The following is a 27173-nucleotide window of genomic DNA, read 5'->3' on the forward strand; positions in this document are numbered from 1 at the left end:
TTAAGAAATAATCAAAATATTATTTATACTACACCCACGATCATGATGCACTAAAAGTTTAATAATAATATTATAAATACAAAAACTTTAACAGAAAATAGACATTACAAAAGCGACAAGCCAGCACTTAAAGAAACTCAAAAAACAGTTGAGTCCGCGAATCTTTACCCGTGCGTCATCATTTAAAGCATACGAAATAAGTCGATGATAAGTCGGAAATTGAAATTTACTAAACGCAACAGCAAGTGACAGTAAGTGACTTGCTGTTGCGTTTAGTAAATTTCCATTTCCGACTTATCATCGACTTATTTGGTATGCTTTAAATGATGACGCACGGGTAAAGATTCGAGGACTCAACTGTAAATAGATACCGTGCCCGGCACGAGATTCTCATTTAAGGTATACTACGAGTAAATAGTCCAATATAGCTCTTTCTCTGTCACTTATATAGGATGCTCGTAAAATCTTTCTCTTTTCAGCCGTGCCAGTACTAATTTTGGCTCAAGATTCTCAAGCCGAATAATCTCCGCTGTAAGTGGCAGCGATTGTACTACGCGCACAGTTGACAGATTTTATATAATTTATGAAGATAAAAAGAAATAGATACACACAAAAAGTTAACAGGCATTAATAGATTTTAAAAATAAAAAATATGCTTCTGCATAGTTAGGAAGGTAGTGCCATGGCTCATGGCACTACCTCACGGGCCGCCACTGCCTGGGGGTGAGTTTTACCCCGACTCGGGGGTGAAAAAAGATACCTTTAAAATAAGTCCGTAGTTTTTTCACTAAGTCAATATTTTTTGAGGTATTTGCGATTGAATATGTTCATTTTTCAACAAAAAAAAACACGTTTTTAAACGGTTTTTCGCAAATAACTCAAAAATAACTATTTTAAAAAAAAAATTTAAGCAAAAATATAGCTTATGAAAGAAAAAATGGTGTACGTGTGAAGTCTCTAGACCCATTAGAAGCGGAGTTGTAGCTAATGAACAACAGGTTCATGTTCGTCAAATTCCAAATCTAATATTTCAGCATAAAATAACCACAAAATGAAGGACGTTTTGAGGAAAACTCATTACAACTTTTTTAAAGTTTTTAAAAAAAGCTTTATTTTTGTTTTCTAAAACAGTCTCTAGTATCAAAAATAAGCAAGTTACGCTCAAAATGAAGTTGGTCCCTTTTTGTTTTTGGTAAACATAAATCGGGAAAATCACATCGGGAAAAATAATCTTGATTTTTGTTTTTCTGTAAGACAAAAATTGGTAAAGATTTGGTGTTTCTAAATTTGCATACACTCTTGAATAGTGACTCGTTCAAGCCGTTTCAACTACAGCTCTTTCAAAATAAGCACTTTGAACCCGACGAAACTTACAGATCATAATATAAAGAATACATACACGAGTAAAGTAACTTGTAAAGCGGTAAAGATTAATTTCATTTGAGATGCTTCTTAGGGGGTGATTTTTCCGATTTTTTTACCAAAAAAGGGACCAACTTTATTTTGAGCGTAACTTGCTTACTTTTGATGCTAGAAACTTTTTTAAAAAACAAAAATAAAGTTTTTTTAAAAAACTTTTAAAAAGTTGTATGCGTTTTCCCCAAAAATTGCTTCATTTTTTGGTTATTTCACAATAAAATATTCGATTTGGAACTTGAGGAATATGAACCTATTTTTTATTAGCTATGTTTGTGCTGAGTCTAAAGACCTCGTACATACACCATTTTTTAATTTTTTTGTGTATACCAAATTTCATATCAATCCAAGCGGTTTTTTTTATTTAGAGGAAAAACCGTGAGTAAACGTACTATAAACAGTTATTTTTGCAATAATTTATTAATAACAAAGTCTGAACGTGATTTAAGCTATCATTACTAGTGGCCATCGATTTAGCGCATAAAAATACTACGAAAAAGACTACAAACTTGCTCTAGATAGCGCATTATTTCGACCTTTTCGGCTAATAAACAAGTATTTTGTTATTAACAAAATAAAAACATATTTTGAGTAATCGCGATTAGTCGCATTCGATTCTTTCTTTAACACGTTCGCTGCGTATATTTTTTAAGTACATACTTCTGTAATGTAAGTGAGCACATGCAGCTCATCGGCGACTTCAGCACTGGAGAGGGAAACCGAATGTCGCCAATGAGCGACATACGCATCGAACGTGTCAAGTATTGGCAACCAAAGTCTGCTGCATTCTGCTGATGGATTCGCTACACATTTTTCTTCATTCACTAGGATGAGGACTGCTTCTTTGATTTTTCTATTTTTCATGTGCTTTTTCTTCATGATTATTGATGCATCTTTCCACTGTGGTCTATGTTCGTTGTCCCAGAAATGTTTGAATATCTGTGATTTGTCGAAATAATTGTTTTTGTTGTGTTTCATGTTCGTTGTTCCTGACGCTTAAAGGTCTTGCAGTTTCTCCCACATAGAAATTGTTGCATTCACAGAGTATTTTGTAGATGCAGTTTTTTGACCTCTTCTGTGTGTTGTTCGGTTTGGTTTTAGACAGAATGTATCTGAGTGTGTTGTTTGTTTTAAATGTTGTTGTTATGTTGTACTTACTTCCTGTCCTCTTTATTTTTTCTAATAAGCCCTTTACATATGGTATTGTTACAATGGTGATGTAAAGGGCTTATCAAAAAAATTAAAAAGGATAGAGAATAAGTATAACATAACAACAACATTTAAAACAACTAACACACTCAGATCCATCCTGTCCAAATCCAAACCGAACAACACACAGGAGAGGTCAAAGAACTGCATCTATAAGGTACCCTGTGAATACATCAATGTCTATGTGTTCAGGATCATATAATAAATATACATCAACAACAGGGATTTCGACAAATCACATATATGCAAATATGCCTGGGACAACGAACACAGACCATATTATCCAACACACAATACATGCCATACAAAGAAATGTCATAGCGGAAAAGCAAACCATTTAGACACAATATATCGTCCGTTCCTAAAAAAGTAAAGGTAATTATTATTAGTTTTGGTAACAATTTGAAAAAACTACATTTTTCTGTACCTGTTGATTTGGTACTTTTTGTCTTTTCTCTTCGGAAACTATCAATCTTTTTCGTTGTCTTTTCGGCGGTACATCCTACTTCTTCAGCTATTAATATCCATGCATCATTTTTGTATTACAATATTAGTGTTTTGGATTCCAAAACACAGAAGAGCGTTCATATAAATCAAGCAGATCTAAACATTTTTTCTCTGTTCAATTCCGTTTATTTTAAGTGCAGAACCAATCAAAGTTCTTTTTTAATGAAATATTTACAGCGAACCAATGCTTGCTTTGGTTTTCGCCAAAATCGGCTCGTTTGGATCGACAGAATTTTGTTAGCCATTACGTACTGACTAGAGCAATTTGTTACAGAGCGCTCTGCTCGTTTGGTTCGTTTAGTCTAGTCTCAACTTAAAGGGTTCCCGTGGGAAATTCTAGCTCGCCGTGATTTGATGGTGTTACATACACATAGCTAACATGTCAAAGAAAAAAAAATGATAGTGTGCCGATGTGTGCTTTTACCCTGGCCTGGGGGCAGTGGCGGTCGTACCACTTTAAGAAGGTAGTGCCAGAATTCGGACAGCCGCCAAAATTTTTAGTGACTGTTTCACGACATTGTCAAAAAAGTTATAAAACAAAAATAAAAAAAAAATAGGCGCTGATACTTTTGCCTTATGTATCTTATGTATATTTATCTGAGGTGCCAAGAAATTGTTCAAAATTTATCAAAACAGTTCCGTAAATTCATTAACAATAAAAAACTCCCAACTTACAACCAATATCTACTGCTAATATTACTTAGCTTGTATTATGATTTAGTCTCTATTTACAAAATTATAAAAATAATACGATTTCATTATTTACACACATGCACAAAGTTGTGTCAATATCACTTTTAAAGTTTACGATACATCCTTCTTGTTTTTTTTTTGGTTGCAAAGTTTTCAATGACTTTATTATTAAAATTATCAATACCATTTACAAAATGCTTTTCTGCAGATAACATAGGTATCTAAGTCGTTCTTCTTTCATTGTATTTTTAACTAATGTTTTAATTCGTTTTAACATCGAAAAACAACGTTCTGCTTCAGATATTGATATAGGAATGGTAATTAAAATGCTTATAAGTTTAATAGTTTCTTCCAATGTGCTTTTTAAACCTTCCTCATTTAATAAAACTCATAGCGGAATAGCCTCAGAGGTAGTAGGTATGGTTTGTTCAACAGTAAATGGTTTGAATTCAATTAGTGCGGTCGTAAATATTATTAAATTTATCTGATCTGGCCCATTGTTAAGACCCACCCGGAGCTATAAGCCACCGAGGTAGACAGAGTTGGTCTTTTGCAATTAACACTGACTAGACGGTACTCCCATAATAAAGCCTAAAATAAATTTTACCTGAAACCTGCCTTTTATACAATTATCGGTTAATCCGGGCTGTTTATAGTGGTAACTAATTGAACTTAACCATTTACTGTTTAACATACCATACTTAATTCGTCTCACTAATACTGTACTTCTGATTCAGTTTTAAACCGAGTTTTGTTTAAAAATTAAAATTGTCTCCATGTTTCATTAAAAAATGATTCGGGGAACCGACGCTTGTAAGCAGAAAACTTCTCCACATAAATAAATTAGAAGCAACTACATGTCAGGAGACGGTAGACCTTTGAAAGATCTGGAACTGTAAATATTATGAACCTTTAAGTCGTTGTCTAATTCGGCGCTAAAATTGACCAGTTCCTTAAATATGCCTCTATTTTGTGAATTTTTTTTTGTCGTGACCTCTTTAAGCTAACTCGAAAGCTCCACAAAACCTTATAAAATTTGTAAAGAAAAACCACCAAAAGAGTTTTTTAAGATACTAAGCTGATTCATTTTCAATAATTAAATTAAACTTAAGAAATAATCAAAATATTATTTATACTACACCCACGATCATGATGCACTAAAAGTTTAATAATAATATTATAAATACAAAAACTTTAACAGAAAATAGACATTACAAAAGCGACAAGCCAGCACTTAAAGAAACTCAAAAAACAGTTGAGTCCGCGAATCTTTACCCGTGCGTCATCATTTAAAGCATACGAAATAAGTCGATGATAAGTCGGAAATTGAAATTTACTAAACGCAACAGCAAGTGACAGTAAGTGACTTGCTGTTGCGTTTAGTAAATTTCCATTTCCGACTTATCATCGACTTATTTGGTATGCTTTAAATGATGACGCACGGGTAAAGATTCGAGGACTCAACTGTAAATAGATACCGTGCCCGGCACGAGATTCTCATTTAAGGTATACTACGAGTAAATAGTCCAATATAGCTCTTTCTCTGTCACTTATATAGGATGCTCGTAAAATCTTTCTCTTTTCAGCCGTGCCAGTACTAATTTTGGCTCAAGATTCTCAAGCCGAATAATCTCCGCTGTAAGTGGCAGCGATTGTACTACGCGCACAGTTGACAGATTTTATATAATTTATGAAGATAAAAAGAAATAGATACACACAAAAAGTTAACAGGCATTAATAGATTTTAAAAATAAAAAATATGCTTCTGCATAGTTAGGAAGGTAGTGCCATGGCTCATGGCACTACCTCACGGGCCGCCACTGCCTGGGGGTGAGTTTTACCCCGACTCGGGGGTGAAAAAAGATACCTTTAAAATAAGTCCGTAGTTTTTTCACTAAGTCAATATTTTTTGAGGTATTTGCGATTGAATATGTTCATTTTTCAACAAAAAAAAACACGTTTTTAAACGGTTTTTCGCAAATAACTCAAAAATAACTATTTTAAAAAAAAAATTTAAGCAAAAATATAGCTTATGAAAGAAAAAATGGTGTACGTGTGAAGTCTCTAGACCCATTAGAAGCGGAGTTGTAGCTAATGAACAACAGGTTCATGTTCGTCAAATTCCAAATCTAATATTTCAGCATAAAATAACCACAAAATGAAGGACGTTTTGAGGAAAACTCATTACAACTTTTTTAAAGTTTTTAAAAAAAGCTTTATTTTTGTTTTCTAAAACAGTCTCTAGTATCAAAAATAAGCAAGTTACGCTCAAAATGAAGTTGGTCCCTTTTTGTTTTTGGTAAACATAAATCGGGAAAATCACATCGGGAAAAATAATCTTGATTTTTGTTTTTCTGTAAGACAAAAATTGGTAAAGATTTGGTGTTTCTAAATTTGCATACACTCTTGAATAGTGACTCGTTCAAGCCGTTTCAACTACAGCTCTTTCAAAATAAGCACTTTGAACCCGACGAAACTTACAGATCATAATATAAAGAATACATACACGAGTAAAGTAACTTGTAAAGCGGTAAAGATTAATTTCATTTGAGATGCTTCTTAGGGGGTGATTTTTCCGATTTTTTTACCAAAAAAGGGACCAACTTTATTTTGAGCGTAACTTGCTTACTTTTGATGCTAGAAACTTTTTTAAAAAACAAAAATAAAGTTTTTTTAAAAAACTTTTAAAAAGTTGTATGCGTTTTCCCCAAAAATTGCTTCATTTTTTGGTTATTTCACAATAAAATATTCGATTTGGAACTTGAGGAATATGAACCTATTTTTTATTAGCTATGTTTGTGCTGAGTCTAAAGACCTCGTACATACACCATTTTTTAATTTTTTTGTGTATACCAAATTTCATATCAATCCAAGCGGTTTTTTTTATTTAGAGGAAAAACCGTGAGTAAACGTACTATAAACAGTTATTTTTGCAATAATTTATTAATAACAAAGTCTGAACGTGATTTAAGCTATCATTACTAGTGGCCATCGATTTAGCGCATAAAAATACTACGAAAAAGACTACAAACTTGCTCTAGATAGCGCATTATTTCGACCTTTTCGGCTAATAAACAAGTATTTTGTTATTAACAAAATAAAAACATATTTTGAGTAATCGCGATTAGTCGCATTCGATTCACGGCGAGCTAGAATTTCCCACGGGACCCCTTATGTTGCGACTAGACTAGTTCGGATAAAAATTATTCTAAAATTCGATTCATAAAAAATAATATATACGCATTTTCGTTTTTCAGGTGAACAAGTTAGGATTTTAAGTTATAATAAAAGCGGTGAATGGTGTGAGGCGCATTCTTCAACTAATCAAGTCGGTTGGGTCCCATCAAATTACGTAACTCCTGTGAATTCATTGGAAAAACATTCCTGGTATCACGGACCAATATCGAGAAATGCTGCTGAATACTTATTGAGTTCGGGTAAGTAAGAAATATCACCTACTAATACATATCACTTTTTATGTGTTGAGAAAATTAGTCCAGCTTCAACCCCAGTTAATTTATACAATTTCTAAGAGTTGCGTTTTCCCTGCATTACATTTCAAGGTGTGCTATTTGTAATAAAAAAAATGTTGGTTCATTTTAATTTAATTTTGGAACAATACAATTAATTTTGCGATACTAGTTTCTGTGAGTAAAAAAGAGACCTAGTATAAAAAGTAATTCGTGAATAATTTCATACATGGGAAAAGTTCTAGTGGAAGAACTACATATATCAAGCAAATTGATGCATTATACGAAATTCGGAGCCAAAAACCCTCATTGACTGTACTATTTGCCAATATTAAATTTAACGATACAAAGAAAATAATAAACGATGAAATATTTAGAATTCATAATATCAGAACTGTTAAAATTTGTCGTATATGTGTATAATGTGTAAATATATCTGACAATGAGCCTTTTAGTGAAGTGATTAAGAATTTTCATAAGATCTTTTAGACAAGGCAAAACGGCGGGTTCGTTGGGAAAAATATTCCCATGAGATTTTTTTGCATAATTACATTCGTGAGACATCCCAGAATAAGGTTCAAGAAGTCAAAAGTGGGTTCAGTGAAAAGTGGGCCAAATTTTTTTTAAATCAAATTGCAAAAATCAATATTTTTGTCCCTGACAATTTTTTTGTAGGTTTTTTGGATCATTCTGGATAAAAAAGATCTCTTATAATTTTTCTCTAAAGTTGATCGTTTTCGATTTATAAGCAATTTAAAATTGAAAAAAAACGAAAAATGGCGATTTTCAAGGCTTAATAACTCGGTTAAAAGTTATTATTATGAAAGTGAAAAAGTGATTAAATCAAAGTTTAATGCCCCCTACAATATACCGAAGAAAGTTTTGTCATTATTTTATTACTAAGCTGTTATTTTTAAGTAATAATATTGAGCGCCATGCACGTGGTAGCCGGCCGTAAATGCTGAGTGCGAGAGAGATGCCACTCCGGCAGTCCAATTGTGCATCTTACTTGCACTCACATTTACGGCCGCCTATCACGTGCATGACGCTCAATATTATTACTTAAAAATAACAGCTCAGTAATAAAATAATGCCAAAATTTCTTCGGGATCTTGTAGGGGGGGCATTAAACTTTGATTTAGTCACTTTCTGACTTTCATAATAATAACTTTTAACCGAGTTATTAAGCCTTGAAAATCGCCATTTTTCGTTTTTTTTTCAATTTTAAATTGCTTATAACTCGAAAACGATCAACTTTAGAGAAAAATTATAAGAGACCTTTTTTATCCAGAATGGTCCAAAAAACCTACAAAAAAATTGTTAAAAAAATTTGGCCAACTTTTCACGTGGGCGACTTCTTGAACTTTATTCTGGATGTCTCACAAATGTAATTATGCAAAAAAATCTCATGGGAATATTTTCCCCAACGAACCCGCCGTTTTCGTCTTGTCTATTTGACTTAAACACATTTGTTAAGTTTGAAATTTTATTTTTTAGGTATCAATGGTAGTTTTTTGGTAAGGGAATCGGAAAGCAGTCCTGGTCAAAGAAGTATATCTCTTAGATATGAAGGACGTGTTTATCATTATCGAATAAACGAAGATTCAGAGGGTAAAGTGTTCGTAACAGCCGAAAGTAAATTTAATACTCTTGCCGAATTGGTTCACCACCATTCGATGATCTCTGATGGACTTATCACTCAACTGTTGTATCCTGCTCCTAAACATAACAAACCAACAGTTTTTCCTCTAAGCCCGGAACCTGACGAATGGGAGATTAATAGGACTGATATAGTTATGAAGCATAAATTAGGTGGTGGACAATATGGGGATGTATATGAAGCGATGTGGAAAAGGTTTGTATTGTTAATTTAACCACATATCAATAATATTTGATATTTTATCTAAATGCTACTTTCACTGTTATTACTTTTTTGTAAATAAAGTTGATGCTAATAAATTAAATGATAAATATTATACAGTTTGTCAATTTGTACATACACTATATTTCTTTTCAGTACTTTTAGAAAAATCTTAGACTCAATACTCCAAAAAAATTTTGGAGTTCTGAACGCGATACTTAATGTCTTTACGTTTTTTCTGGATTTTTCCAAAAGTACTCAAAATACTCAGAAAAAATTCAATTTTAAGTTCAATACTCCAAAACAAAAATTTTGGAGTTCTGAACTCGATAATTAGCATCTTTATGGTTTCACTTGATTTTTCCAAAAGTACTAAAAATAAATATAATGTATTTGGTATTTTTGAAAAGGTGGTTAAACTACCTTCAAAACGAGTTATCACTCAACCCCCTTTCCATTAAAGATTTTGGGGGTTGTGTCCGCCCCCGCTAGAGGGTTGTTGTAATTTAGTTGAAAACTGGTCTACAAAATGTCCCCCTCACAAATAAATTGGAAATGTTTTTGCATATTTTTATACTTTGTATAAGGACCAAATTATAAAGGATGGTACATTCTTTTTTGGAGTTCTGGACTCGATACCTAATATATTCACGGTTTTACTCGATTTTTTCAAAAATGCTCAAAAAATACTCAAAATACTCCAATTCTCCGAAAAAAATTGAATTTATAGTTCAATACTCGAAAAAAAATTTGGAGTTCTTAACTCAATGGGCGATGCAGCTATATCTGTACGGTTTCACTTGATTTTTCCAAAAGTACTGAACATAAATATAATGTATGTGGTATTTTTGAAAAGGTGGTTGAACCACCTTTAAAATGAAGTATCACCCCACCCCCCTTGTCATAAAAGATTTTAAGGGTTGTGTCCGCCCCCGGTAGAGGGTTGATGTAATGAAGTTAAAAACTTGTTTACAAAATGTCCCCCTTACAAATAAATTTGACTTGTTTTTGCATATTTTTATATTTTCTATAGGGACCAAATTATAGAGGATGGTACCTGTTCAAATTGACACACTGTATAGAGTAAAACTACTTGTGGAATAAAATTATTTCTGTCCGTGTTTTAAAAAATTATAAAAACGCTGGGTCTCTTCGATTTTATATAATATAAATGTGCGCCTTGTAAACATAAATTTAAATGTACAGGGTGATTCACGCAAGCCTAGCATAGTCCACAAGCTTTATTTTTAATAGAACACCATGTGTATTTGTATATTTTTAAAAGCTGGTTAACAACCGATCTCGACGATTATGTAGGGTCTATTATCTATAATACAGGGTGAAATTTTAAAATTATGAAATGTGGACACAACTTATGGAATATAGTTTTTTGTGTCTTTATTTTAGAAAATTATAGAAAACGTTGGGACGTTTGGACAGTACAGGGTGATTCAAACAAGTCTAGCATAGTTTATCATTTTTATTTTTAATGAAACACTAAAAATGTATATTTTTACATTTTTAGAGGCTACTTAATCGAATGTCAAAAATATATTATCTAGGGTCTACTGTGAATAATACAGTGAAATTTTGAAATTAATAATGTATCACACTTAAGTCATACAAATAATTATTGTATTTTTTATAATTAGCTAAATACAGACATCAATTTTCTAAATAAACTAAGTATCTATATATTAGGTTTTTGTATTTAATTTCTTGACGCAAATTATACATATTTTAAAAAATTACCTTGTATTATTCATAATAGACCCTAGGTAATATAGTTTGTTGGCCACACTATAGTTACTTGATGATACGTTAATGAGCATGGATCATCAGCATCAGAAACATAGACTGGCAGGTCCCAGATATGCAAACATGGCTGGGGCAATGAGCGCAGAGTAGGATGGCATCATGGGAACATAGCATCAATAATCATAAAAGAAACAAAGAGCAAAGAAAGGGAAATCAAAGAAGCAGATGTCATTTTACTAAATCAAGAAAAATGTGTAGGAAAATCATCAATAGAATGTGGCAGGCTCCGGTTACCAATATTGAAAAAAAAAACAAGTCAGCAATAAGAATACATCAACATTAATGAGTTAATAGAAAGTTGGAGATAAATCATGTATACCACTAATATACCAAAAGTTCGCAAAAACAGTAAAGGGATTCAGTTTTTTCTAAGATTTAGTAACTGCGGCATACAATGTACCGAGCATTTCACTTGACGATCTTCCAATACGATGTATGTGTTAAACTTTTTAAATCATATCAGAAGCATTAGTTTTTTTATTTCCGCTATGGGCTTCATAATTTGTGCTAAAATCCACCTTATAGTTATAGTCATACTCATAGTGTATAAACATTGGACATGAAGAAGCGAATTTCAATACTGTTGAATCGACTCTGCTTTAGGTTGATGTTAGGCCTTTAAAATGAAAGTACTTGATCAACGTTTTGAACTCTGTTTTGTCCGTTATTTACAAAAGTGTACGAGAAACTTACTGAAAAATGGACTAATTAACTTAGTACTCTCATATTTGGCTTGCTAAAAGATCATTAGATTTGGGATCTTCAGAGGCTGGTGACCAGAATAGTAGAGTTTGGACAAGAATACGGTCTAACAATGAACGTCAAGAAGACAAAATTTATGAGAATATCGAAAACTCAAAGAAATAACAAGAATATCTTCATAAACGAAACCAATGTCGAACGAGTAGACCAATATGCATCTTTTGGAACAGTAATCAACTCTACAGGTGTTTACTTCCAGGAAATCAAAATCAGAATAGAAAAGGCTAGAGCAAATTTCAACAAAATGAGTAAAGTGCTGCACAATAGATTTGTGGTTACTAAGAGTTAGGTTGGCTAGGCTAGGTGCTACACTTTCTCGACTCTATTTTATGAAATGGAAGCTTGAACGTTGAATGCGGCATCAAAACTCGAGAATCATTCGAGCTGAGGGGGTGTAGAAGAATTCTGAAAATATAGTGGACAGACCACGTCACAAACAAAGAGGTGCTGAGAAAGATGAATAAAGAAATGGAAATCTTAAATACCATCAAAACAAGAAAATTAGAGTAAGTATCTGGACACATTGCACGTGGAGAGAGATACAACTTGCTCCAATTAATTATGCAGGGAAGGATTCAAGGAAAAAAGCATAGGGAGATGCAGAATATCGTGGCTGCGCAACCTAAGAGAAAAGTACGGATTTACATAAAAATCAGCTTTTCGGAGCAACCGTCTCTTAAGTCTGAATAGCTATAATGATTGCCGACCTCCGTCACGGAGATGGCACTTAAAGAAGATTGTCGAAGAATCCTCGTAATATAGTCCACTTCTATTTATAATCTTCAGCCCGCACTGCAATTGGCAGAACACAACACGTAGCATCAAGTCTCCTTTGGTCTTCCTTTTGTACTGGTCGTCTTGGTATTACATATTAGTAAAAGCAAATAAATTTGAAATAATATTGGGACCAGTCAGAATTTTTGTTTCATCTAATTCATTTTATCGATATTAATTTATCTAATATAATATTTTTTTCATTATTTCAGGTATAACATGACAGTAGCTGTAAAAACTTTAAAAGAAGATACCATGGCATTAAAAGACTTTTTAGAAGAAGCAGCCATCATGAAAGAAATGAAGCACCCTAACCTGGTACAACTGATGGGCGTTTGCACTAGGGAACCACCGTTTTATATTATAACCGAATTTATGAGCAAAGGAAATTTGCTTGATTACTTAAGAAATGGGAACAAAGAACAAATTAATGCTGTTGTACTTATGTATATCGCCACGCAAATAGCAAGCGGAATGAACTATTTAGAAAGTAGGTGTTTTATTCATAGAGATTTGGCTGCAAGGAATTGCCTTGTAGGTGAGAACCATCTAGTGAAAGTGGCCGACTTTGGTCTTGCGAGGTAAAGTATTAGCATTTTTACTCATACAGTGCGCTGGAATAAGTGTTACCCCCCTTATTAACTTATTTATTTTTAGCACATAAGCAAAACGCTCGGACAGATCGATTTTTAAGATAATCATAGTATGTTATAGCATCAATGTTTCGAACTTTGCGCGAATCCTCTTCAGGTGACAGGCACAACTTTGATTTTTTTAATGGGAAAGTAAATCACGTGACACCTCATTTAAAAGCTTTTCAAATACTGATTGCAAAAAATGTATAATACTTTAATCCTTTTTAAGAGAGTAGGCGCAAAATTTCGTTCGAATTATTTTTAAACGCATTTATTTTTTTCGAATCCTGAGAAAACTAATACGTATTTTTCAAAAAAATTTAAACACAGAATTAAATATTAAAGTATTATCGAGGGTCGAAAGTCCCTGAGAACTTCTATAATGATTATATTTTAATAAGATTATATTTTAATAAGTCACAGGGGTGAAAAAAGAGAAAATTTAGTCTGATTTTTAATTTCAAATATATCATTCAAAAGAAACTTTTTGTTTATTGCAAGGGACTATCAACTCTCGGTAATAATGTAATCTTTCATTCTGCGTCTAAATTTTTCAAAAATATTTATTAGTTTTCTCAGGATTCGAAAAAAATTAATGCGTTTAAAAATAATTCGAACGAAATTTTGCGCCTACGGCCTTAAAAAGGATTAAAGTATTATACATTTTTGTAATCAGTATTTCAAAAGCTTTTAACCTCCGGATGACCAAGGGGGTAAATTTGGACCCCAATGCATGTTTTTATTGAATAAATTCAGAAATATTTTCAATTTTAAACTCATTCTTTTTTTATCTGACTTTAATATTCTCGATACCCTCATCATCATTCTCTTTGCCTTATCCCTATGCGGGGTCGGCTTCCCTAATTGCATTTCTCCACACAATTCTATCTTGGGCCATATCAATGTTAATCCCCTTTACCAACATGTCCTGCCTTATCGTCTCCCCCCAGGTCTTCTTTGGTCTTCCTCTCCTACTCCTTCCAGGAATCTGCACTTCAGCTATTCTTCGTATTGGGTGGTTAACGTCTCGACGTTGAACATGACCAAACCATCTTAACCTATGCTCTCTCATTTTGGCATCAATTGGTGCCACACCTAGACTTCCCCTAATATACTCATTTCTAATTTTATCCTTCTTTGTCACTCCACTCATCCATCTAAGCATTCTCATTTCCGCCACATGCATTCGCTGTTCCTCTTTCTTTTTCACTGCCCAACATTCAGTTCCGTACATCATAGCTGGTCTTATGGCTGTTTTATAGAATTTTCCCTTCAGCTTCATTGGAATTTTTCTGTCACACAACACACCACTCGCTTCTTTCCACTTCATCCATCCAGCCCTAATTCTACTGCATGCATCTCCATCTATTTCTCCATTACTCTGTAATACCGATCCTAGGTACTTAAAACTATTGCTTTTTACAATCATTTCACCATCCAAAGATACCATTTTATTTGTAGTAGCTCCATCTTTAAATGAACATTCCAAATACTCTGTTTTTGTCCTACTAAGTTTTAAACCTTTTTCCTCCAGAGCTTGTCTCCACTGTTCCAGTTTTTGTTCTAAGTCTCTTTCACTATTTCCTACTAACACGACATCATCAGCATACATTAAGCACCATGGAATGTTACCCTGTATTTTCGCTGTTATCTGGTCCAAAACTAATGAGAATAAATACGGACTAAGCACAGAACCTTGATGCAATCCTACTTTCACATGAAATTTATCAGTCTCTCCCACACCTGTCCTAACACTAGTCGTTACTCCCTCATACATATCCCTCACAATCTTTACATATTCACCAGGGACTCCTTTCTTATTGAGTGCCCACCACAGAATCTCTCGAGGAACTCTATCATATGCTTTCTCAAGATCAATGAATACCATATGAGCGTTTGTTTCTTTACTCCTGTATTTTTCCATCAACTGCCTTATAGTGAAAATTGCATCTGTTGTTGATCTACCCTGCATAAAGCCAAATTGATTCTCGGATATTTCGGTCTCTTCACGTATCCGTCTATCAATTACTCTTTCCCATATTTTCATGGTGTGGCTAAGCAGTTTTATAGCCCTGTAGTTTGTACATTGTTGTATATCTCCCTTGTTTTTGTAAACAGGTACCAGTATACTGCTTCTCCATTCGTCTGGCATTTGTCCAACTTCCATAATTCTATTAAATAGACCTGCTAGCCACCTTGTTCCTGTCTCTCCCAATGCTCTCCATACTTCCCCAGGAATATCATCTGGTCCTACCGCTTTTCCTTTCTTTATTTTTTGAAGCGCTTGAGCCACTTCCTCATTGGTTATTTTGGTGACCATTGCTGCTACTGTCTCCGTTGACTCTACAGGCTGTCTGTCAAATTCTTCATTTAATAAGCTGTCAAAGTACTTTCTCCATCTCTTTTTGACATCCCTTTCGTGAACTAGTATTTTATTATTTTATTGTTTTCATCTCGGATACCCTCATATTTTATAATAAAAAAATTCCCTATATTTTACGAAAAAAAAATATTTTCTGAATTTGGGGTCAAAGACGAACTTCCTTGGCCTTCCATATTCCAATTTTATATTAAGTAAATACCGTGTATTAATTGGAATTGTATGTAAGAAACATTTCAATATTAAAAAAAAATTGTTTGCTAAACCTGTGGCGACGTAATTAGTGTATATTTGAAAATTTCTTTAGTTCTAAGTTCAGAATGATGATTCCTGTTTTTGTTCAGTTGTAATTAAAAATATGTTTTACCAATGTTGATATATAATTTATTGATACAATAGTAACATTAAAATTACGAATACATTATTACATTTCTTAAAAGAACTTCATTTTTTTGCCAATTGTCATTTTTGACTTGGGGTCATTTTTTACCCCCGTTGGTCATCCGTGTAACAAAAAAATGTTGGTCATCGGAAGGTTAAATGAGGTGTCACATGATGTACTTTCCTATTTAAAAAAATAAATGTTGTGCCTGTCACTTGAAGAGGGATCGCGGAAAGTTTGAAACATTGATGCTATAATATACTATGGTTATTTTAAAAATCGACCTGTCCAAGCGTTTTGCTTATGTACTAAAAATAAGTAAGTTAATAAGGGGGTAAGAGAGAGAGAGAGAGAGAGATTTTTCCAACAAAATCTTTAATTTTCAACTAAAATTTTGGATAAGTAATGGTTTATCAATAATTAAATAACTTGGTAATATAAAAGCTCTTTTCGTTTAGATTACAATTCCAGAAGCCGATGGAAATTGAATGAACAGTTTAGCAACAGTTGAATTGTTAATTAAAAATTTACGGTCGCTATAATAACCACAATAATTATGATACATAAGAATAACTATGATTTTTGTATAAAAAGGCACTGTACCGATCTAATGTACTTTACAGAATTAAAATTGGACTATTTAAGCGGCCTCAGGAGTATTTTAAAATTATAAACAATTTTTTTTTTGCTTATAAACAAACAGAATATCTCGGGAACTATTAAATTAAATTAAATCATGAAAACGATATTGGAAAAAAACTGGCAGGACGCTTCTTTTAAAGGAAAAAACGTTTAATTGTGATCAGTGGTTCCTGAGATACAACCGGTCAAAGTTAACCGGCATTTACGGCACAGATATAAACAACAGGATCATAATTTTTGAACCATCACCTTTTTATTTTTGTCTTTTTTTTTCACACCAATTTTCATATCTTTAAAATACTCATAACATATATTATTGTAATAAAAACTATCGATATTACGAGTGAAAATTGACAAAAATAGCAAAATTCCAATCAAAAATTAGGTTGGAGAAAATGTAATCTCAAAAGTTCAAAATCGGAATATGTTAAAAAAATGCATTTTCTCGGCTTCACATGGAGCAATTTTCTTCATTCTTTTTTTGTTCCTAAGTAACTCGAGTAGAGCCATCTAACGCATTATTAAATGTCAAATTTGCTTTTGTTTTGTTATAATAATTTATTTATTTATAAGAAAAGAAAACTACATATTTTTCCAGTTGTAGACTTTTACAAGTGTACCCTTTAACGTTAAAAACACAAATATTCTCATTTGAAAGCTGTATAATTATTTAAACAATCTTTATTTAAACAAATTAAAAATTTTTGTTACACTAAATAAATTAATTTATTGTAACAAAACAAAAGCAACTTTGACATTTAATAATGCGTTAGTTAGATGGCTCTACTCGAGTTACTTGGGAACAAAAAAGAATGAAGAAAATTGCTGCATGGGATGCCGAGAAAATGCATTTTTTTAACGTACCGATTTTGAACTTTGAGATTACATTTTCTCCTACCTAATAGTTCTTAGGCCCCCATATAAAATTATTATTTATGACCACACCGTTGAAACTTTTTGTACTTGTTATTTGGGTGGAGTCGGACAAATTTCGAGCTGAGCGCATCATGGCAGTGGGGCGTTTGTCTGTCAAGCGGTCACGAAGTTGTCAATTTTATGGAAGAAAAAAATTTATAACCACATTGGTCATTTTATTTTATTCAATGGTTTTTATCATATAAACAGCGAAAATAATTTTGTCGGACAAAAATATTGGGGCATATGACGCGTCGGACACGCTAAAGATGTCAAATTTATGAAAAAAATAAATTTATTACCACATGGATAATTTTAACGGTATCTACCATAAAACCTTTTTACAATAATGTGGTAACCTTGTCGGACAATTTTCACGGGGCATATGCGCAGTCGGACGCGCCGAAGATGTCAATTTCCTGAAATTTTTTTATTTATAACCATTTTTCCGACAACATTAGTAGGTTATAAGTAATTATATTCTTAATCAAAAAATCAAAGTGTCGGACAAAAATATTGGGGCAACTCGACAGTCGGACAAAAAATTTAATTTTTATTAGTAAACTATACTTTCAAATAATGCTGCGTTCTTGCATCCCTTATCTTTACAACCATTTTTCCGACAAAGGTAGTAGGTTACAAGTAATTATATTATTAAACAAAAAATGTAATTGTCTGACAAAAATGTTGGGGCAAACGAAAAGAAAACTTAATTCTTTTAGGCTATCGACGAGGAGGTATTATCAAAAAAAATTTCAAACAGAGTTTCTCGGTTACTTTTGAATCAATTTAGCTGATAATTGGTACACACACTAAGTAAAACCCAACCTGAACCCAAAATTTTCTTAAAAAATTTTCCGACAAGAAGGAAAATTTTAGAAAAATTTTGATCTGATAATTTGTGTACATACTCCTTGAACAATGACAAACATCGTTCTGTAGTTTTTTTTCTCGAATTAAAAAAAATCCGACACATGTATCAGGTTATAACTAGTTATATTCCAAATCAAAAAATCTAAGTGTCCGACAAAAATGGGGCAAATCCAAAGTCGGACCAAAAATTTAATTTTTATTAATAAATTATACTTTTAAACTATGCTGGGTTCGTGTATCCCCTATCTTTACAACCATTTTTCCGACAAAGGTAGTAAGTTACAAGTAATTATATTCTTAAACAAAAAATCTAATTGTCTGACAAAAATGTTGGGGCAAACGAACAGAAAACTTAATTCTTTTAGGCTATCGACGAGGAGGTATTATCAAAAAAAAATTTTAAAACAGATTTCTCGGTTATTTTTAAATCGATATAGCTGAAAATTGGTACAAACACTAAGTAAAACATTTAAAAGGGTATGACGTAGAGCTGTACCCAAAATTTTCCCAAAAAATTTTCCGACAAGAGGGAAAATTTTAGAAAAATTGTGATTTGATATTTGCGTACATACTCCTTGAAAAACGACAAACATCATTCTGTAGTTTTTTTTTCTCCAATTAAAAAAAATGTCCGACACAAGTATCAGGTTATAAGTAGTTATATTCTAAATCAAAAAATCCAAGTTTCCGACAAAAATATTGTATCCAAAGTCGGACAAAAAATTTAATTTTTATTGATAAACTATACTTTTAAACTATGCTGGGTTCGTGCAGCCCTTATCTTTACAACCATTTTTCCGACAAAGGTAGTAAGTTACCATTACAAAACTGTTGGGGCAAACGAACAGAAAACTTAATTCTTTTAGGCTATCGACGAGGAGGTATTATCAAAAAAAAAAATTAAAACAGTTTTTCTCGGTTATTTTTAAATCGATATAGCTGAAAATTGGTACACACACTAAGTAAAACATTTAAAAGGGTATGACGTAAAGCTGTACCCAAAATTGTCCCAAAAAATTTTCCGACAAGAGGGAAAATTTTAGAAAAATTGTGATCTGATATTTGCGTACATACTCCTTGAAAAACGACAAACATCGTTCTGTAGTTTTTTTTTCTCCAATTTTCTTAAAAAATTTTCCGACAAGAGGGAAAAGTTTAGAAAAATTGTGATCTGATAATTTGTGTACATACTCCTTGAACAACGACAAACATCGTTCTGTAGTTTTTTTTCTCAAATTAAAAAAAATTTTCCGGCACATGTATCTGGTTATTAGTAGTTATATTCCAAATCAAAAAATCTAAGTGTCCGACATAAATAGTGGGGCAAATCCAAAGTCGGACAAAAAATTTAATTTTTATTAATAAACTATACTTTTAAATTATGCGGGGTTCGTGCATCCCTTATCTTTAAAACCATTTTTCCTACAAAGGCAGTCAGTTAAAAGTAATTATATTCTTAAACAAAAAATCTAATTGTCTGACAAAAATGTTGGGGCAAACGAACAGAAAACTTAATATTTTTAGGCTATCGACGAGGAGGTATTATCAAAAAAAAAATTAAAACAGTTTTTCTCGGTTATTTTTAAATCGATATAGCTGAAAATTGGTACACACACATAAAACATTTAAAAGGGTATGACGTAAAGCTGTACCCAAAATTGTCCCAAAAAATTTTCCGACAAGAGGGAAAATTTTAGAAAAATTGTGATCTGATATTTGCGTACATACTCCTTAAACAACGACAAACATCGTTATGTAGTTTTTTTCTACAATTAAAAAAAAATTCCGACACATGTATTAGGTTATAAGTAGTTATATTCCAAATCAAAAAATCTTAGTGTCCGACAAAAATATTGGGGCAAATCCAAAGTCGGACAAAAAATTTAATTTTTATTGATAAACTATACTTTTAAACAATGCTGTGTTCGTGTATCCCTTATCTTTACAACCATTTACCATTTTTCCGACAAAGGTGGTAAGTTAGAAGTAATTATATTCTTAAACAAAAAATGTAATTGTCTGCCAAAAATCTTGGGGCAGACGAACAGAAAACTTAATTCTTTTAGGCTATCGACGAGAAGGTATTATCAAAAAAATTTTTAAAACAGTTTTTCTCGGTTATTTTTGAATCAATTTAGCTGAAAATTGGTACACACACTTAGTAAAACATTTAAAGGGGTATGACGTAGAGTTGTACCCAAAATTTTCCCAAAAAATTTTCCGACAAGAGGGAAAATTTTAGAAAACTTGTGATCTGATAATTTGTGTACATACTCCTTGAACAACGACAAACATCGTTCTGTAGTTTTTTTCTCAAATTAAAAAAAAATTCCGGCACATGTATCTGGTAATTAGTAGTTATATTCCAAATCAAAAAATCTAAGTGTCCGACATAAATAGTGGGGCAAATCCAAAGTCGGACAAAAAATTTAATTTTTATTAATAAACTATACCTTTAACCCGCCATTACACGCGCTATGAGGGAACCCCTCACCATATTTGTTTATAACTAATGAAATTGTGTAAACTAATACGATAACCTTAAGTACCCAGGAATGCCTTTAGCATGGTTCATGAGAGGGTATGAAAAATTTATAGAATATTTCAGGCGGTCAGTGTGCTGTGTGATAGTTGAAAGAAGAGACATCCCTCTTCAAGTGAGGGAATTCCTCACTGCGCCGCAATCACGGTGAAATCACGTTTCTGTTATCTCAAAGAAACTTTTAGGTTTTTATTTAATATTTAGGTAGGTTTAATTAAAATATTATTGTTTGGATTAGGTTAGGAACAGTGGCACACCGAGCGGGGGGTTTGGGGATTAAAATCCCACCCAGAGTATATAAAAACATATATAAAAGAAAGTAGGAAAATGTAACTTGTCTTTCACAAATAATACAAAAAACTTTCGGTGCCCAAGCACGAGGAAAATTCTAGGTGCGCCACTGGTTAAGAACCCATTTTTAAATTTACCTATTCTAATTGGGAAATAAGTCACAATTTAACTTGAAAAATTGATTTTATTGACGTTTCGAATTCCACCTTTGGACGTCGTTATCAAAATACAAAATATTAATAGTTAATTACATAAATGCCACAAAGAAATAGCTTCAGAACAGTTGTTAATTTTAATTTGTATTTTTAGTAAAATGAATTCGCGTAAAGAACGTTAATTTCTTCAGTGGCTTGCTGAAATTGAAAATTAAGAAAACTTGCTTTTGATCTATGTATATTATTTTTACTTTTGTTTTGTTAAATTAATAAAAAAATTGGTTTACGAGACTTTCTATAATATGTGAGTACAACCCATTTTATATTTATACATGTTGACATTCATTCTTCCTCAAAATAAGTCGAATTTATGTAGGTGAGGGCGACGCTCATACGCGTGCAACCACGTCACAATAGAAGACGCGTGTAACGGCGGGTTAAACAATTCGGGGTTCGTGCATCCCTCATCTTTAAAACCATTTTTCCGACAAAGGCAGTAAGTTACAAGTAATTATATTCTTAAACCAAAAATCTAATTGTCTGACAAAAATGTTGGGGCAAACGAACAGAAAACTTAATTCTTTTAGGCTATCGACGAGGAGGTATTATCAAAAAAAATTTTAAAACAGTTTTTCTCGGTTATTTTTAAATCGATTTAGCTGAAAATTGGTACACACATTAAGTAAAAGATTTAAAAGAGTATGACTTAGAGCTGTACCCAAAATTTTTGAAAAAATTTTCCGACTGGAGGGAAAGTTTTAGAAAAATTTTGATCTGATAATTTGTGTACATACTCCTTGAACAACGACAAACATCGTTCTGTAGTTTTTTTTCTCGAATTAAAAAAAAAATTCCGACACATGTATCAGGTTATAAGTAGTTATATTCCAAATCAAAAAATCTAAGTGCCCGACAAAAATATTGGGGCAAAAGTCGGACAAAAAATTTAATTTTTATTGATAAACTATACTTTTAAACTATGCTGGGTTCGTGTATCCCTTATCTTTACAACCATTTTTCCGACAAAGGTGGTAAGTTACAAGTAATTATATTCTTAAACAAAAAATCTAATTGTCTGACAAAAATGTTGGGGCAAACGAACAGAAAACTTAATTCTTTTAGGCTATCGACGAGGAGGTATTATCAAAAAAAATTTTAAAACAGTTTTTCTCGGTTATTTTTAAATCGATATAGCTGAAAATTGGGACACACACTAAGTAAAACATTTAAAAGGGTATGAATTAAAGCTGTACCCAAAATTTTCTTAAACAATTTTCCGACAAGAGGGATAATTTTAGAAAAATTGTGATCTGATATTTGAATACCTACTCCTTGAACAACAACAAACATCGTTCTGTAGTTTTTTTTCTTCAATTAAAAAAAAATTTCCGACACAAGTATCAGGTTATAAGTAATTGTATTCTAAATCAAAAAATCTAAGTGTCCGACAAAAATATTGGGTCAAATCCAAAGTCGGACAAAAAATTTAATTTGTATTAATAAATTATACTTTTAAACTCTGCTGGGTTCGTGCATCCCTTATCTTTAAAACCATTTTCCGACAAAGGCAGTAAGTTACAAGTAATTATATTCTTGAACAAAAAATCTAATTGTCTGACAAAAATGTTGGGGCAAACGAACAGAAAGCTTAAGTCTTTTAGGCTATCGAGGAGGAGGTATTATCAAAAAAAAATTTAAAACAGTGTTTCTCGGTTTCTTTTGAATCGATTTAGCTATAAATTGGTACATACGCTATGTACAACACTTAAAAGGGCATGACGGTGAGTTTTACCCAAAATTTTCCAAAAAGATTTTGCGACAAGAGGGAAAATTTCGGAACATTTTTCTAAACTTTTTGAACGTTCTCTACGTTACGTCCTTATAAACATTATAAGAAGTATTTCTACAAATTTTCAGTTTGATCTATGTAGATCTAACCGAGAAAAATTGTTTATAGTTCGCTTTGGTCTCCTTGATGCTTATTATTTTTTTTATATCCCAGAGAACGGCTGTTCCCGTACATGCGACACTATATGATACAAGAAATTTTCGATTTTCTAAATGTGACTGAATTGAAAAATTGGGCCAAATCCAATCTTAAAATATAGGAAAAGAGAAATATGTCAACCATCCATTTTGGTACAAGGGTGTGGATGTTACGGCCATTCCCATTTAGGGTCTGTTTTTCGTTCTCGTCCCCAAAACTCCCAAAAATTTCGAAAATGAAGTCCGATTTTACGGCTTCTATAGTACTGAACATTACCTCTCCAACGCATGTTTAATTTTGAAAATTCTTCTCTTCTTCTTCTCTTTTATATAGACATTACTCTGTCTGTTTTTAATGTGCCTCCAGTAAGTTGCCATTCCATCTTTTTCGTGGTCTTCCCACTGATCGTCTTTCTATTGGGGAACCGTCTCTGTCCGTTCTTACTACTCTATTTGTTGTCATTCGGCTTATGTGGTCGTTCCATTCTACTCTTCTGCTTTTCATCCAGTTATTAATGTTGTCCACCTTGCATCCCCTTCATATATCTACACTTCTAGCTCTATCCCACAGCGTCTTACCATTGATTTTTCGCAATGTTTTCATCTCTGCTGTTTCTATAGCTTTTTTTTTGTCCTTTCTGTATCAGGTTGTGTTTCTGCCGCGTATGTCATTATTGGTCTGATGCCTCTTTTGTAAATTCTACCTTTCACTTCTTTTCTGATATTGTTTTTATTTCTCCATATTGTTTCATGCAGGCAACCTGCGGCTCTGTTTGCTTTATTCACCTGATCTTCCACTTTTGTTTCGAGCTTTCCGTAGTTGCATAGTGTGATGCCTAGATATTTAAACTCCATGACTTGTTCTATTATTTGACGCTCCAGCTCTAATTTACACCTTATTAGACCTACTGTTGTAACCATGCATTTAGTCTTTTTTGGGGAAATTAAAATATTAAATTTTCTAGCGGTTATACTAAATTCGTGCAGCATACGTTGTAAATCATCTTCATTTGAGAGATTAGTATTGCGTCGTCTGCATAGCAGATTATTTTAAGTGGTTTTTCTCCCATTTGGTATCCTTTTTTTGTTCTTACTTTTTTTATTATTTCGTCCATCATCAGGTTGAACAACAGAGGACTCAGGGAATCTCCCTGTCTTATCCCATTACCATTTTGAAAATTGTATATACCATTCAAAAGTTACCGATCTCAGAAATTTTATTCAATTTCTATTTAAAAAGGGGAAAATGTTTTGTATGTTTGTGTGTATGTTTGTGGAAAAGTTATACCGATCTGAATTTCTTTTCTATGTTTTAAGAGGGGGTCAGGGCCGATTCAGAACCGGTATAGCTTGTGACTTTCGACCACCCATAAGCCAGCTATAGGACTTGGTAGGTACAAAACGGCATATTTTTTGGGGGTATATATCTTAGGTTCAAGGAGAGACAGGAAAACCGAAAGTACACCAGATTAATAGCGTTGAGTTAAGCTTTCAAATAGTGCTTAAGTGGTTAGGATCAGAGATACACACGGCTCAGTACAGCTGAAAAAACGAAAAACTAAACTTTGAAAATTTTGGTTTTTAGACAATTACTCAAAATTTCAACCTACAAATTGCGCCAACAACTAAGGAGGACTCCAGATGCGTCTATCGGTGTATACCTCTATTTGGGAAAATTCGAATTTTTAAGTTATAGCCTTCATAAGTGTGATCAAATCTATTTCCTATAGGAAAACCGGTTTTTCAAGCTCAATAGTCCTATAATACCTTCAGTTATCCTACTTTACCTTGGATGCATCAGACATTACTTCTCAATACGTTTCAAACTCATATTTATTATTATTATAAATTATGGATATTATGCTAAAAATGATGGTGTATCGCAGATTTAAAATGCGTTTATCTCGAAAACGGTTGAGTTTAGGGAGATGAAAGAAGTATACCTTTTTTAAGTAAAACTAATAGGAAAATAAAAATTTTAATGTCAAAATTATACAGAGTGAGGGATAAAAAAATTTAACGTAATAAATAAGTGCTGAAAGGCGTATGTGGCGCCCTCTGGGCAATGCATAATTTTTGGTACGGAATTTAGTTTCCTCGACCCAAAAAACCCCCACATACCAAATTTCATGTTGTTATCTCATACCTCTCAGGAAATATTCAATAATAAATAAAAAAAAAAGTTTAACTTTCACACCCTGTATCTCCAAAACGCCCCATTATTTTTGTCCGACAAGTGATCCAATATGCATTACACATGTAAAAGAACAGCACAAAATAAAAATGACATCTGTGGTAATAAATAAAAAATTTTCAGGAAATTGATATCTTCGGCGCGTCCGACTGCGCATATGCCCCGTGAAAATTGTCCGACAAGGTTACCACATTATTGTAAAAATGTTTTATGGTATATTCTGATAAAATTATCAATGTGGTAATAAATTTATTATTTTCATAAATTTGACATATTAGCGTGTCCGACGCGTCGTATGCCCCAATATTTTTGTCCGACAAAATTATTTTCGCTGTTTATATGATAAAAACCATTGATTAAAATAAAATGACCAATGTGGTTATAAATTTTTTTCTTGCATAAAATTGACAACTTCGTGACCGCTTGACAGACAAACGCCCCACTGCCATGATGCGCTAAGCTCGAAATTTGTCCGACTCCACCCAAATAACAAGTACAAAAAGTTTCAACGGTGTGGTCATAAATAATAATTTTATATGGGGGCCTAAGAACTATAATTTTTGATTAGAATTTTGTAATTTTTGGCAATTTTCACTCGTCATATCGATAGTTTTTATTATAACAATATACAGGGTGTTTGGTAAAGAATGGGCCATAGCTTAACCTCAGGTTCCTGAGGTTAAAATAGGCCGATTTAAGCTAACTTACCTTAGTACAAAGTTTATAATAACCGAGATACAGGGTGTCAAAGTTAAACTTTTTTTTTTATTTATTATTGAATATTTCCTGACAGGCATGAGATATCAACACGAAATTTGGTATGAGGGGGTTTTTCGGGACGAGAAAACTAAATTCCCTACCAAAAGTTATGTATTGGCTAGTGGGCGCCACATACGCCTTTCAGGAATCATTTAATACGTTCATTTTTTTTTATCCGTCACTCCGTATAATTTTGACATTAAAATTTTTATTCCCCTATTAGTTTTACTTAAAAAAGATATACATATCTCTTTCATCTCCCTAAACTCAACCGTTTACGAGATAAACGCATTTTAAATCTGCGGTGCAACATAATTTTTAGCATAATATCATTGTAGTTACACCAGAAAAATAACAAAACCATAAAATTATCCAAAAATGTATCGCAAATTTCTTCAAATGGAATTTGCGATGCAATAACATAAATTTGAGAACTGGCACAATTATTATGGTTTTAAGTTATTTTTCGGGTGTAACTACAATTAGTCCTGTCGCCAGAGGGGGTACAACGGCCTCCTTAATTCAGATGGACTTGTTATAAACAAAGAACTTGAGGAATTACATAGCAGCGATTTTTGGCAAAACAAAACATTTTTTTGTATTTTTTGGGTGATTCTCAGCAAAAAATGCTCTTACAAGTTTTTTCGTAGGATGCATAGTTTTCGAGATAAACGCTGTTGAACTTTCAAAAAATCGAAAAAGTGCAATTTTTGAACCGGAATAACTTTTGATTAAAAAATAAAATAGCAATTCTGCTAACTGCATTTGAAAGTTCAAGTCAAATTACATCGGTTTTGATTATTTGCATTGCTAAAAATTAAGTTTTTATTTGTCAAACAAAGCTATAAACACATAGTGTTTCCCGTGCCAAATGCATGCGTTTTAATGTACGTAATATACGTAGAAATT

The 27173-nt window shown here is 32.6% G+C and overlaps 1 protein-coding gene across 3 annotated transcripts in view; it reads left to right on the forward strand.

Annotated features, from left to right (window-relative positions):
• LOC114338432 (tyrosine-protein kinase Abl) overlaps nucleotides 1-27173 on the forward strand; it is a 277967-nt gene that overhangs the window by 189511 nt on the left and 61283 nt on the right. For all 3 annotated transcript variants that reach the window (XM_050659242.1, XM_028289035.2, XM_050659241.1), the window contains 3 exons: nucleotides 7083-7262; nucleotides 8793-9150; nucleotides 12723-13091. In XM_050659242.1, coding sequence (XP_050515199.1) covers nucleotides 7083-7262; nucleotides 8793-9150; nucleotides 12723-13091 — 907 coding nt within the window. The remainder of the gene's footprint in view (nucleotides 1-7082; nucleotides 7263-8792; nucleotides 9151-12722; nucleotides 13092-27173) is intronic.

This window comes from Diabrotica virgifera, chromosome 8 (genome assembly GCF_917563875.1).
Source record: "Diabrotica virgifera virgifera chromosome 8, PGI_DIABVI_V3a".
NCBI lineage: Eukaryota > Metazoa > Arthropoda > Insecta > Coleoptera > Chrysomelidae > Diabrotica > Diabrotica virgifera.